The 13,274-nt window shown below is 37.4% G+C and overlaps 1 protein-coding gene across 1 annotated transcript; it reads right to left on the bottom strand.

The window, feature by feature from the left end:
- Window positions 1-3,802: 3,802 nt before the first annotated feature.
- LOC137721904 (protein SMALL AUXIN UP-REGULATED RNA 51-like) lies at window positions 3,803-4,192 on the bottom strand. Its single transcript, XM_068460926.1, has one exon. The coding sequence runs from the start codon at window positions 4,190-4,192 to the stop codon at window positions 3,803-3,805; it is 390 nt and encodes a 129-aa protein (XP_068317027.1).
- Between the last annotated feature and the right edge of the window lie 9,082 nt (window positions 4,193-13,274).

The raw sequence follows: 13,274 nt of genomic DNA, 5'->3' as shown, positions 1-13,274 counted from the left end.
CACCTTTAATTAAGGAAGTGGTGAGATGTTGGATCGTCTATTGAAGTGTTATCTGATTCAGTGTTTGGGTGATGCCTAAATCAGTTGTGGCTCCTACTTATTGTTCACATGTTCTCGAGCATAAATCAATAAATCTTAGAAAGAAAAAAAAAACATTTTCTTTGGTACCTGTACACAGTCGAACTTTTTTTTTCATAACTTTTTCGGGTGGTTTTTTTCTGTGATTTCAGAAATTGAGGATCCATTTGAAAGATAGTAGTACCGATAGACACTTGGACACCTATATATATGTAACTTATTGTAAATATGTTAGTCATTGTAAATGTGGTTGTGAATAGATTTTCACATGCATGTAAATATGTTAGTCATTGCAGTTTTTGGTCTTTTTTATTGAAATTGTTTTGGTCCCTGCCACTAAACTTTGATTTCTGCTATTAATTGCTACTGAAATGTGACTTTTGCTATTAATTTTTTTCCCTTCATATTTATGCTACTTTTGGATTTGATTCGAATTAAATAATGTAGTTAATCTTCGTATGAATTCTCTCTACAACAATAATTAGGGATTTCAGTTTAAATTATTATTGATTTGTTCTTGATCTGGCATTGAATCTTTCTTAATTTGGACTACAAGTGGTTCTGACGCGGAGGAGAATCTGCAAGAGGTTATGATCTTGCTGCACTTAAATACAGTTGTTCTTTAACTCATATAAACTTTTTGGTAGGGTTTAAACTGTTAAGAGTTTTATGATTTTGTAAAAGCTTTTTAGCAGCAGAAGCTTGGTCTTTTGTAGTTGCGTTATTACACTATACAACTTGAGTTGGTATGGGTTTCTTGCTAACTGATATCACTTAGGAATTCTAAAAGCAGTTGCATTTTACAATATACAACTTTAGTTAGTATCAGTTTCTTAATTAGTGGCATGGGAATTCTTAATTTAATTTTGGAAGGAGATGCGTTTAAAGTTGGTGCTATGTGATGAAGTTAGCATTATGTTTTTTATTATATACTGGTGGTGAACATTTTTAGCATATTGGTTGAGAAAGATTTTTCATTTTCTATAAAATAAATCTTCATTCTCACCATGTTGTTGATGTTTTTTGTAATTTGAGTTTATAGTGCTTCTAAATGTTGTTTTAATTTTTGGAATTTGAATAATTGTTTTAATTTCGGTTAATGCAGGATTTGAAATTTCTGATGATCATTTTTGTATTTCTATAAATTTTGAGACAAAAAAGCATGTGAAAAAGCACATTAGTCTCTTGGTATAAATCACATTAGTCTTATTATGGCTAGGATAAAAAACCATGCGATAAACTGTGGCTTTTCAATTATTTTATCATGCATCTGTAAACTAGAGGTCCGATTAAGGCAAAAGAGAAATAGAATTGCCAGAAACACAACTACATTGTCGGGTCTAAATCTTTTAGACACATTTAGGTTGATTTAGGAAAAGTTTAGGACAAAGATAAGTCTTCGTTCTTCAAAGATCAGAAAGGTGACAATGTAGTAAAGGTGTAAAAGTTTCCTAGGATGAAGCAAAAAGAGGAATACATTCAGCATTTACACACTAAATTAGGCCAAGAGTGAAAACCAACCAGCAAAGATTATGGTAATTCACTAATTTAGACATAAACCATCTTTGAGAGTGATACTCACCCATTGTCGGTTTTCCTTGCGAGCATATTTCCTACCCAAATTTTCCCAAACTGTTCTCAAATCGTTGCATCGACATATCTTTCCAACTTCTAATAGTCTCTAGTGCTAGAACATCTTCTAACTTCATTCTAAACAAATAGATTTATAAGTAAAGACTCTAAAGCAGGTAAGCAAACTGTTTAATGAAGAGGAAATTCAGAAGTAGAACCAAATAAAGCACAGTCCAACTTTCGCATACCCTCCGATGTAATTTAATATCAGAAACTGTCTCCTGAATTCAAGTTTGCCTAGAGGTTCTAATTGTGCTTGCCCATCGTGTCTTAATTTGTGCTTCAAAAATAGATAGTAATCATAACCAAACAATTGATCACGATGATGCTTTTTGTAATTTAAGTTTATAGTGCTTCTAAATGCTATTTTAATTTAGGACTTTGAATAATTGTCTTCGGAGTAGGTTTTTCCAACTTCTAAATACTGATTTACTCTTTTCTTGGTATCATTGATCCAACCAAACTAGGTTTTTGCATCATGTACTTTGGTAAATATGATTGAATGATATATTGATTCTTTTTATTATTCACGTGATGAGATGTTGCCTAGAGAATGCATCGTCTCTTGCAAAAACTTTTTTAATATCAGATTGTAGTTGTTGAGATTAGAGAGCTATTTTGCTCCTTATTTTGTAGTTATTTTTGGTTTTTTTAGTTTGTGACCTCTATTGTTTAGGGAAATTTTTGAGGTTTGTTGTTGTTACAGGGTTAGTGGTAACATATTTGCTATGTTTGTCAATTTTAGAAATTTGGATACACCGAAGGAACACTTGGAACTTTGGCTTTTTCAGGTATATTCATTTATAGCGATTTTGTAATTATGTTGTTAAAATTTTTATGCATGCTTGGATTTTAAGGGGTCACCCTTTCTTTTTGGAATTTTCTTCGCTGTCAATCAGACAATCAAGTGTCAAATTTTGCTATATCCTCAAATTTTTTATGGTGTTTGTTGAATATTGACTCTCGATGTCGGCTTAATAGAGTAGCAATGTAAATTAAATTGCTTATTTTATGGATCAATTCACCCATCTCTTGCTTTTTCTTTCATTTGGAGATAATTGTGTAAATGTGTGTTTTTGTGAGCGTTACTCATGTAAAACATGCGTTCTCAGACTTGCTACATTTATGAATGCAATTGTATTGTTGTAGCATTTTCAGTTAATTTTCTATGAATATTATTCATGATCTGAAAACCCGTAGCAAAGCGTGGGCATTCCTGCTAGTATATCCTATAATTACTGAAACGAGTCCGAATTAATAATATAAAACGAAAAGGAAGAAGAAAAGCACCCAACTTGTTGGTATACCTGGCCAAACACGGCATAAATAAGTCCAGTGCGTTTCTCAAGTACAAATTTGTATTTACTATCAAGAATACTCCAATCCGGGTGCTGTCGAATCATTGTTCGAATTTCCAGTGACCATCCGAATGCTAGCACTGAGCGTTTGACTTCCTCGCCTTGTGCGTTGGAGAATTAATAACAATAACCTGGTAGTACAAGTTTGGTTTGTTACAAGTTAAAACCGGAGTATCAAACTCTTAATCAACAAGACCCATAATTCCTGACTTATTTTCTAAGTCACCCTAACCACATGGCAGTACCTTTTTTTGTCACAATGAAAGAGAATGAAACTCTTGATTTAACTTGCTACTTAGTACTATGGTCTATTAATATTCTTTTTCATTTGTAAGTGACATGTCTTAGATTTGATTCTCGCAAAAAGTGAATTTGAATTATCTATTGTGAGCTTTAGCCCATTCCCCACTCTCTTAATATAGTTAAGATCGTTTATTAAAAAAAGAGAAAAAAAAACCTCTTGACTAAACTTACTCCTTACCTATAACCTAGTCAACCCACCCTACTAGCCTCAGAAGAAATCATCATATAAGATTGATTGAATTTTCTTATTTCCGTGTAGAAGTTTGTTCTACACACCGTGCAAAAGAACACAAAAAGAAAGATAATGCATGAATGATTACGTACTTTGAAAATTACATGAAAATTTGTTTCATTTGAGTTGCTACCTAATATCCTTGTATAACTGTAAAATTAATATTAATACATGTTCTACTACTCCTCTTATTCCTCCTTCAGTTTTGTAAAATCTTACGCAATTCCTCAGGCCTGCAAGGAACTGCAAGAGCACCCTTCTGATCAAATCCATACTCTTCCTTGGCCTCTTCCAGTAACCTCAAAATTTCAGGGTTACTCAACGACTCCAATTTAACCACAAACCTCTCTGCTTCATCCCCCTTGACAGCAAAAACTGCGAAGTGTCCTTCTTTAACGTCTCCTGGCACCACCGTTGTCATTTCCGATTCTTCGTGGAGATCATTGTGACGACGATGGTGATCGAGAGGGCCTCTAGATGCTAAGATCGAGAGACTCTTGTGCACTAGCTTCCCGATTACCAGCCTCAGCATCAGCAAACCTCGATCCTCGGCTTTCTTCGATGTATATCTGTTCTTCTCGATAGACATTGTGTTAAGTAGTAGAGCTGAAGTGGTTTATTTTTTTATGAGTGATGCAGATTGACTTCTATGGAGGAGGTATTTATAGGGAGGGTTCTTTGTGAACGAAATCAGAATAGAAAAGGAGGAAGCTACTGTTTTCAGTATGGAGCCTTTGCATGTAGTTGCGATGGACGACATGTCATTTAATGCAAACATTTGATGGGTCGCCCTCAAAGTGTTTGTACGCGGTACTCTTTTCATCCCTGAGTTTTGTTTAAGTACATACAATAACTTTTACATCATGGATAAGTTGTTATTGTGGATTTTTATGCCAATGTATAAAAGATTATTTGAACAAAAACTTATACATAATATTATATTATTAGCATGAAACGTCATGATAACGATTTCCTTATTTCATGAAAGTTGCTCTGTATAAAAGGGTTGCTATTTTATCCGTCCTATGTCGTGTTAACTTTAGAAATTCGATCAAAAGAAATGATACGTTTTTATCAAAATACAAAATATAGAAAATACACGAGAAGCAAAGGTAAGTTTAGAAATAACATGAGATTGAGATGGACATTCTATATCATTTCAAGTAGTAGCTATATTGTTTGGCTGCTTCATAGTTTTTGGAAGTAAATCGTGCACTAATTTCATTAATTTGATCAAGCTAATGTTAGGGAGACTCAATTTTGTAATTTAAGTGACATGGAAGTTGATGATTGGATTATTACTTAAGTGTTGATTAACTTGTTTACTTCTTATTAATAACATGTCATTTAATTTGCAACTGTAGTTCACAAATTTAGTCTCCCTAGCATTACCTATTTAACAATAAGAATGATTTTGAAAACATAAAATCGATTAAAAAGTCCAGCTAGGTAGTGATTTAAGACTTTGCTTACAATGTTTACATACAATCAGGACTAGTTTCTCATTTTATTTTAATTTTTAAAGACATGTCAGTCAGTCAATGTCTGTGAAAGTGGTTGGCATTTAGAAATACGATCTAATGGTATTCATCTTAATTTGTAAGTAAGAGGTCTTAGATTCGATTCTCATCAAACACGTATTTGAATCATATTATTGCTAATCCGTTGTGAGGCTTAGCCCCCTCCCCCACCCCCTTAGTGTATTGTTTGTTAAAAAAAAATGTCTATGAAAGTGGCTTATGTCATCCATAAGTGTTAGAGCAGTTATGTTTTTATTTAAATATTTAAATATATTTATCTTTTGTTTTTATTACCAATATTAAAAGTCAATTGATTTTGGCTTAAGGAGTTATCTCCCCTAAATATGAAACATGCAATTGAACCGTTTTAGTTTTAATTTTCAGTTTGAATTGATTTATGTTTTGTCCTGTTGTGGTTTTTATCCGTTTTGATTTCAATTGCCATTATTCCTTGTGGTTTTGATTTCAATTGCTTTGATTCATTACAGATTGCAATCTCAACGTATTTGTTATTATAATATATATTTATCTATACACACACACCAACATATATATAAAAAGATAGAAAGATACAAGTTATGCGGATGAAAAGAGGCTGAGAGAAAGAAAAAATAGTTTTACATATTGATTTAATAGTAACATATCGAAAGGGTGTAAGTTTGAAGGTTCTTCCGTTGTGCAAGGAAGAACCTTATCAGAAGAAGAAGGATTTGGGCTGTTTTATCCTGGGGACGACGTGGTGTTTGTGAACTGCTTGCACACTTTGTGCAGAGCCACGAAACGTCTTAAAGAGAGCGATTTAGTCCGCAACTCATCCCAAAATCATTCACCACTCAAGGCTTCTATATTTTTCGGGTAACTTCGTTCCTTTCTATTTCAATTTACAACAATAAGCATGGTTTTGTTGCTTGAATGATTTGCTGGCACGATTACATACAACCATACGAAACCTTTTATATTGATTTTTTCTTTCTATTTTATCATATCTTCACTAGTTATGGGATGACCCGGAGGAAAACTTCCATGCATGGGGAAGATATCATTTTTTATCTTTTTTACTCATTACGTGACTTAGTGTAAAGCAACATATTATATTGCAGAGATGTATTGATGCAGAAAGATTATTAAGGTGTTAAAGAAATAAGGAAGAAATGTAGAGAGAAAGAGGAATGTATTATTGTAATATTTTTCTATATGACTCAATTACATTCACTACATTTGTTATATACTAACTTTACAAGCTTGTTCACTAAGACTTGCTATAACTGCCTTAACCTCCTTATAACAACCCTACTAATCCATTGACACATGGCACACTATCTAACCATTCACTATATATTGTTAACATCCTCCCTCAAGCTCAGGAGGAGGATCACGAAGGCTGAGATTGCAACAATGAGCACGAAACAGTGGTGCAGAAAGTCCTTTAGTCAGAATATCAGCGAATTGCTCAGTAGACGAAACAAACTGCATATGAAGTAAATGTTTAGCAACCCTTTCCCGAACAAAATGAATGTCAATCTCAATATGTTTGGTTCTTTGATGCATCACTGGATTGCAGGTAAGAGCAATAGCGGACAGATTATCACAGAACATTATGGAAGGAGTCGATATGACAATCTGCAGAAAAGCAAAAATCTGCTTGAGCCAATCGATCTCAGTAGCTGTTGTAGCAATAGCGCGATATTCTGCTTCAGTAGAGGAACGAGAAACTGTTTGTTGCTTCTTGGATGACCAGGATATGGGATTATGTCCTAAGAAAGCAACAAAACCAGTTGTGGAGCGTCTGTCATTGGGATCCCCTGCCCAGTCAGCATCACTAAATGTAGTCAGCTCCATCTCACCTTTGACATATTGAAGACCATAGTGTTGAGTCCCTTTAAGATAACGTAAGATCCGTTTGACAGCCAAGTAATGAGACTCCATAGGGCAATGCATGAACTGACAGACTTGATGCACAGAAAATGCAATGTCAGGGCGTGTGAAAGTGAGATACTGCAAAGCACCCACGATGCTTCTGTATAATGCAGGATTAACAAATGGTGTTCCATCATCCTTGAGGAGCCGATGATGAGGCAAGCAAGGAGTGGCACAGGGCTTTGACAGATGCATCTCTGTCCTGGTCAACAGATCATTAACATACTTGTGCTGGGAAAGAAATAACCCTTCTGCAGTTTTTGTAATTTGAATGCCAAGGAAGTAGTGGAGTGATCCCAGATCCTTTATATCAAACTCGGCTGCCAATGCAGCAATGACTTCTGGAATTATAGCTGTTGCACTCCCTGTGATGATTATATCATCTACATAAAGAAGGAGAATGACAACCCCAGATTCAGTGTGTTTGACAAACAAAGAAGTATCTGCATAGGTTGTTTGAAACCCCAGAGAAGGCAGAAAATTAGTAAACCTCTCATTCCATGCCCTTGGGGCTTGTTTGAGACCATATAGAGACTTGTGAAGTTTGCATACTGAGGAGGAATAGATAGAGTCAACAAACCCAGGAGGTTGGGCCATGTATACCTCTTCTTGGAGGATTCCATGCAGAAAAGCGTTTTTGACATCAAGCTGTCTTAAATCCCAACCAAACTGTGCAGCTAAAGCAAGAACAAGCCTTACTGTAGTAGGCTTAACTACAGGGCTGAATGTTTCACCATAATCTATCCCTGCCTCTTGATTGAACCCCTTGGCTACAAGCCTAGCCTTGTATCGTGAGATAGTTCCATTGGCATGCCTCTTGATCTTGAAAACCCACTTACACCCCACAAGATTTCGATTTGATGGTAAGGATACCAAAGACCAAGTGTGCTGGGAATGTAAGGCTTCAATTTCCTCCTCCATAGCTTTAACCCATACAGGAGATTTCACAGCAGATTTGTAAGACACTGGTTCAATCTGGGATAAATCCACATCTGTAGACTCAGAGACCAGGGCAAGAAATGCTTTCTTCTTGACAATGCCACTCTTTGATCTTGTTTGCATAGGATGTAAGTTTAATGGAGGAATAGGAAGAATGACTTGTAACGATTCTGGGGAACACTCAGGAGCCACAGGAAGAGCAGAGGAAGTACACTGAGGTGAAGTGCCAGTAATGGGGTAGCTTGTGTCTTCTGGTGAAGGGGACTGAGATGGATCCAGTAGATATGGAGACTGGGGAAATCTGGCATTGGCAGAGGTAGGGGTAGCACGACGACTAGACACAGAAGTGGGTGATGGTGCTCCAACAATAGTATTGGTATTAGTAATAGACACTGAACTTACTGGAATTGGAGAACTAGACCTCTGGGAATTGAGATATGACTTAGAGACAAGAGAGGAATATGGGAAGTCACACTCATCAAATAGCACATGTCTAGAGATATAAGATCGCTTGGAGAGAACATCAAAGCAAATATAGCCTTTGTACTTAGATGCATAGCCCAGAAAAATGCATAAGTTGGTTTTAGGTTGCAGTTTGTTCCTAGTATAAGGTTTTAAGAGGGGGAAACATGCACAACCAAAAATCTTTAGGTGTTGAACATCTGGAACAGATTGAAACAGAACCTCAAATGGGGATTGGTTATTTATAGTGGAGGAAGGCATCCTGTTTATAAGGTAGACTGCAGTTTGACAAGCAAAAGACCAGAAGGATGCAGGTAGAGATGCAGTCTGTAACAATGTGATTGAGGTTTCAACAATATGGCGATGCTTTCTTTCTGCCAGGCCATTTTGCTCTGGAGTATAAGGACAGGAAATTTGGTGAGTGATTCCCTTGGCTATCAGAAAAGATTGAAACACAGAACTGGTATACTCCCCACCCCCATCACTTTGTAAAGTTTTAATACTGACTGCAAAGTGATTAAAGATGAAGTGATATAATCGAATAAACACAGAACATACTTCACTTTTATTATGCAAGGGAAACAGCCAACAAAATCTAGTGCATTCATCAATGAATGTCACATAGTATTTGTATCCATCAATAGAAACACAGGGAGCAGGGCCCCAGACATCACTATGCAGTATTTCAAAAGGAATTACAGATTTGGAGACAGATGAGGAAAAAGGTAACTTGCTGAATTTGCCTTGTAAGCAAGAATGACACAAAGAAGGTAATACATCAGAAGAAACTGGAATATTTGATTTTCTAAGTATAGTGGAGACAATAGAATTGGAGGGATGACCTAGTCTGCTATGCCAGAAACTAGAATGCACTTGCTGTCCAAGAAATGCAGCTTTAAACCCCTGTTGCTGAAGCAGACCTGGTCTGGATATTGGTATTGGATATAACCCATTACTACACTTCCCCTTGTACAGAATCCTCCCTGTGGCTTTGTCCTGAATCCAGAAATAAAAAGCATCAAAAATTAGGCAACAATGATTATCAAGACAGAGTCTGTGCACAGATAACAGATTCTGAGTAATTCTCGGAACAAATAATACTGAATTAAGCTTCAACTTTTGAGTAGGTGTATGAATGACAGATGAACCAGTATGTGAAATGGATAAACCTGCACCATTGGTAGTTTGAATGGTCTCTGTGGATGGGAAAGGTGTAGCCAAGGAAAGATTCTGCAAATCTGCAGTGAGATGATTTGTTGCTCCTGAATCTGTAAGCCAGAACTGCTGAGAATAAGCATTTGATGTTGGAGTGGATAATGAGGAATTGACATGCATTGCAGACATTTGAGGGGTAGTGCCAGACATAGTTGCATTACGAAAATGGCAAAATTGGGCAGTGTGGTTCTTTTTGCCACAAATCTCACATCCTTCAGCTATAACAGCCTCAGTGTTCCGGAATCGACATGTATCAGCAAGATGACCAAGTTTTCCACATATTTGACAAGTTGACTGTGAGGGAGACGCACCAAGAATCCCAGAAGCAGAAGTGGTGTAGACATTTCTAAAGTTCCCAGATCGAGAATTAGGATTATAGTTGAATTTACCTCTGCCCTTGTGCTTATTGTAACTGTTCTTGAAGTAGATATGTGGAGGATTTGTACCAGAAAACCCCGAAGACTGAGTGTTCGAATACCCTTGACTCAAATTTGCAGAACTCCCTTGATGAGAACTACCAGTATACCCGTTGGATGAATAAGACGAGTTCTTGGAACCAGATTCAGAATTCTTGGCCATCATTGCAGAAAGGAATGGTGTAACAGCAATATTCTCAACCATTGCTTCTTCAGCAAGCAACTGAGATCTCAAGTCTTTGAGAGAAATTACACTGTCTCGACCTCAAATGATGGATCTGATAGTATTATAATCCCCTGACAAGCCATTGAGAGTTAAGATGACAATATCATCATCTTCGAAATGCACTCCTGCAGCAGTCAAATAATCGCGAGCTTCCTTAATGCGCTGCAAATACTGGGATATGGAATCAGGGCCTTTCTTGATATTCTGTAATTCAGACTTCATTTGGAATATGGTGGCACGAGAAACAATGGAGAATTGTTCCTTGAGTCGAATCCACAGTTCTCGAGCACTTGTGCTGCCAATGACACAAGATACCGCTGATGGGGAAAGTGTGACAGTGATGAGCTACATCAAGGCGCGATCATGCATTTTCCATACCTTGTATTCATCTGTATCAGTTCTGGATGAAGAATCCCCAGAATCAACATCAGACTCCCCAGACCCCGACGACAAAAACCGTGCAGGACAGGGAAGAGAACCATCCAAGAACCCCATAATTCTATGGCCTTCAAGGAGCAATTGCATCTGAAAGTGCCAGGTGAGATAGTTGGACTCATCAAGTTTGACAGTAACCGACGTAGGAACAGTAGAAATAAGAGAGGTGATTGGGGATTGCAGAATTTGTAGTTGAGTGGCAGTCACCATTGCAGCTTGTGAAGGAAGAAATTCACACAGGAAATATATCAAACACTTGGCGGGCACGATTGTAAAGAGAAACAATCGTGAGATAGGGAACTTGTAGAGGCCCGAAATCAGAGAAGAACACACAAACAATACCAGAGAAGAAGAAGAAGAAGATCTAGAGCAGCGGAATGAAGAAATCCAAGATCGAGATTACTGTGCAAGCAAGAGGTGCTTAACCGGCGAATGATACCATGTAAAGCAACATATTATATTGCAGAGATGTATTGATGCAGAAAGATTATTAAGGTGTTAAAGAAATAAGGAAGAAATGTAGAGAGAAAGAGGAATGTATTATTGTAATATTTTTCTATATGACTCAATTACATTCACTACATTTGTTATATACTAACTTTACAAGCTTGTTCACTAAGACTTGCTATAACTGCCTTAACCTCCTTATAACAACCCTACTAATCCATTGACACATGGCACTCTAACCATTCACTATATATTGTTAACACTTAGGTCTCGTTTTTTTAGAAGACTTAGGTCTCGTTTGTTGTATAAAATAATTGGATGGTATTATAGAATACGAAAAGGGCGTTTGGTGAGTTTTGTTGTAAGCACCAAATTGTTTAGGCTGACTCCACCTATTTTTATGTTGTAAACTAAACCAAAACAATCATGCAATAAACAAAACACAATACAATCTAGAGTTCATCTAATATAGGAGTAATTCTCTAACAACGGAAGGCTTTATTGATTACCAACGGATACAAGAGAACTCATAAACACAAAGTACTCTCAAGTATACAATTTTATGCCTCAAAAGCTCTCTCAAAAGCTCTCCCAAAGCCATATATTCCTTCTATGGTGATGCTATCCACAAACCCATTTTTACCTCTCACATACTCCTCTTAATGTCCGGCTGTCGAATCGAATGAATTGAAGAAGATCAATAAACAAAATTAACAAGGGTATTTGAGAGGTAAAAAGAGGTGTGCGAATAACGCTACTCTTTATATTCATAGATGTCGTGGGTTTCTGTTTGGGCCCAAAATAATATTGTTGGGCCGAGTGTAGGGTTGTGCTTGGCCTAAAGCCATGTCAAAAATACTATGGGCTGCCTAATGATTCCAGGCCATTTAGCAGGGATGGTCAAGTCCTATCGCAAGAATGAGTAGTTCAGATAAGCAAAAAGGGTCGAGGAAGTCCTGGTGCAATTAGGATTCTTGGCCGACAATGAATAAAGCCCCAAAAGGGGGTGAGTTCAAAGTCCTAATGGGAGTAGGGTTGTTCGAAGCAGAGTCGGAATGAAACAAGAACTCCCAATCAGGGTAGGAGTTTAATTCGATCTCAAGAAGGAGTTGGTGCTATAAATACAAGAAATCATGCAACAATTGGGGACATTTAATTCAACACACAATTGCCCTTCGCGAAACCTCTCAAACATCTTGAGATTTTTCATTTTCTTTTTCCCGCCAACACACCTTTAGTTTGGATAAGCAGCACTGTGGAGGCAACCGGCGAACACCTTCAGTTTGGATAAACAGCACTGTTGCCGTAGAATCAGCCGACCGAGGAGCACCTTCAGTTTGGATAAACAGCACTGCGTCGAGGCCGACTGGTTACCTATCCTAGTCTCGATTGAGAAGGGTTTTCGAATCCTTATTGGCAGAGGTCATCTTATTAGCCCTCTCGGCGAAGTAAGGTGTTACGAGTTACGACATTCGGCGTACTGGACGCCGAGTGATTTTATGATTGGATACTTACAAGTGAGTTTTAGAGTTCAGCATTCTGACGGTCGAACCACATTCACCATCAAGACATACATCACCTTTGAATATTTGTGTCCGTATAGTTTAGTGTCGATTCGACGTGCTTATACTCTTACGAATATAATCACGGTGACTGAATCGGGCGCCGACGATTTGTGAACTTCGCAAAACTAGCAGCCTTGTCTTCAGGCTCGAGAACCCAAAGACCGAGAGTGTTCCTTCCTCAGTCGCAGTCGCAAGATAAAGAAGTCAACAGCGCGATCAACGCGATATCAACGAATTTTACTCCTCGGCCGAGCTCGGCCAACGAGTTGGCACGCCCTGCATTCAACCGAAGGACGTAGTTAGCTTATTAGTTACTCGGCCTGCGCGCCACATAGGTTAGTAATTTTTAGGGTCAACAATTTCACACAAATCCTATATAATATAGGAAACCAAATTCTAGAATAAAACCGAATCCAAACCAAACTAGAAAGTTGTACTTAGGGTTAACTTGCGTCCCAGCTATTCCAATCCTACACCTTTTCTGGATTCCTGTTTTAGTTTAGGAACATGTTAATTGAAAGCTAAATCC

Source organism: Pyrus communis, chromosome 17, assembly GCF_963583255.1.
Source record: "Pyrus communis chromosome 17, drPyrComm1.1, whole genome shotgun sequence".
Lineage (NCBI taxonomy): Eukaryota > Viridiplantae > Streptophyta > Magnoliopsida > Rosales > Rosaceae > Pyrus > Pyrus communis.
Note: the sequence above shows the minus strand (reverse complement) of the source record. Positions and strands in the feature narration are given on the sequence as shown.

Coding starts and splice junctions, on each gene's coding strand:
- LOC137721904 (XM_068460926.1), bottom strand. CDS start 4,192: ATGTCTATCGAGAAGAACAGATATACATCGAAGAAAGCCGAGGATCGA.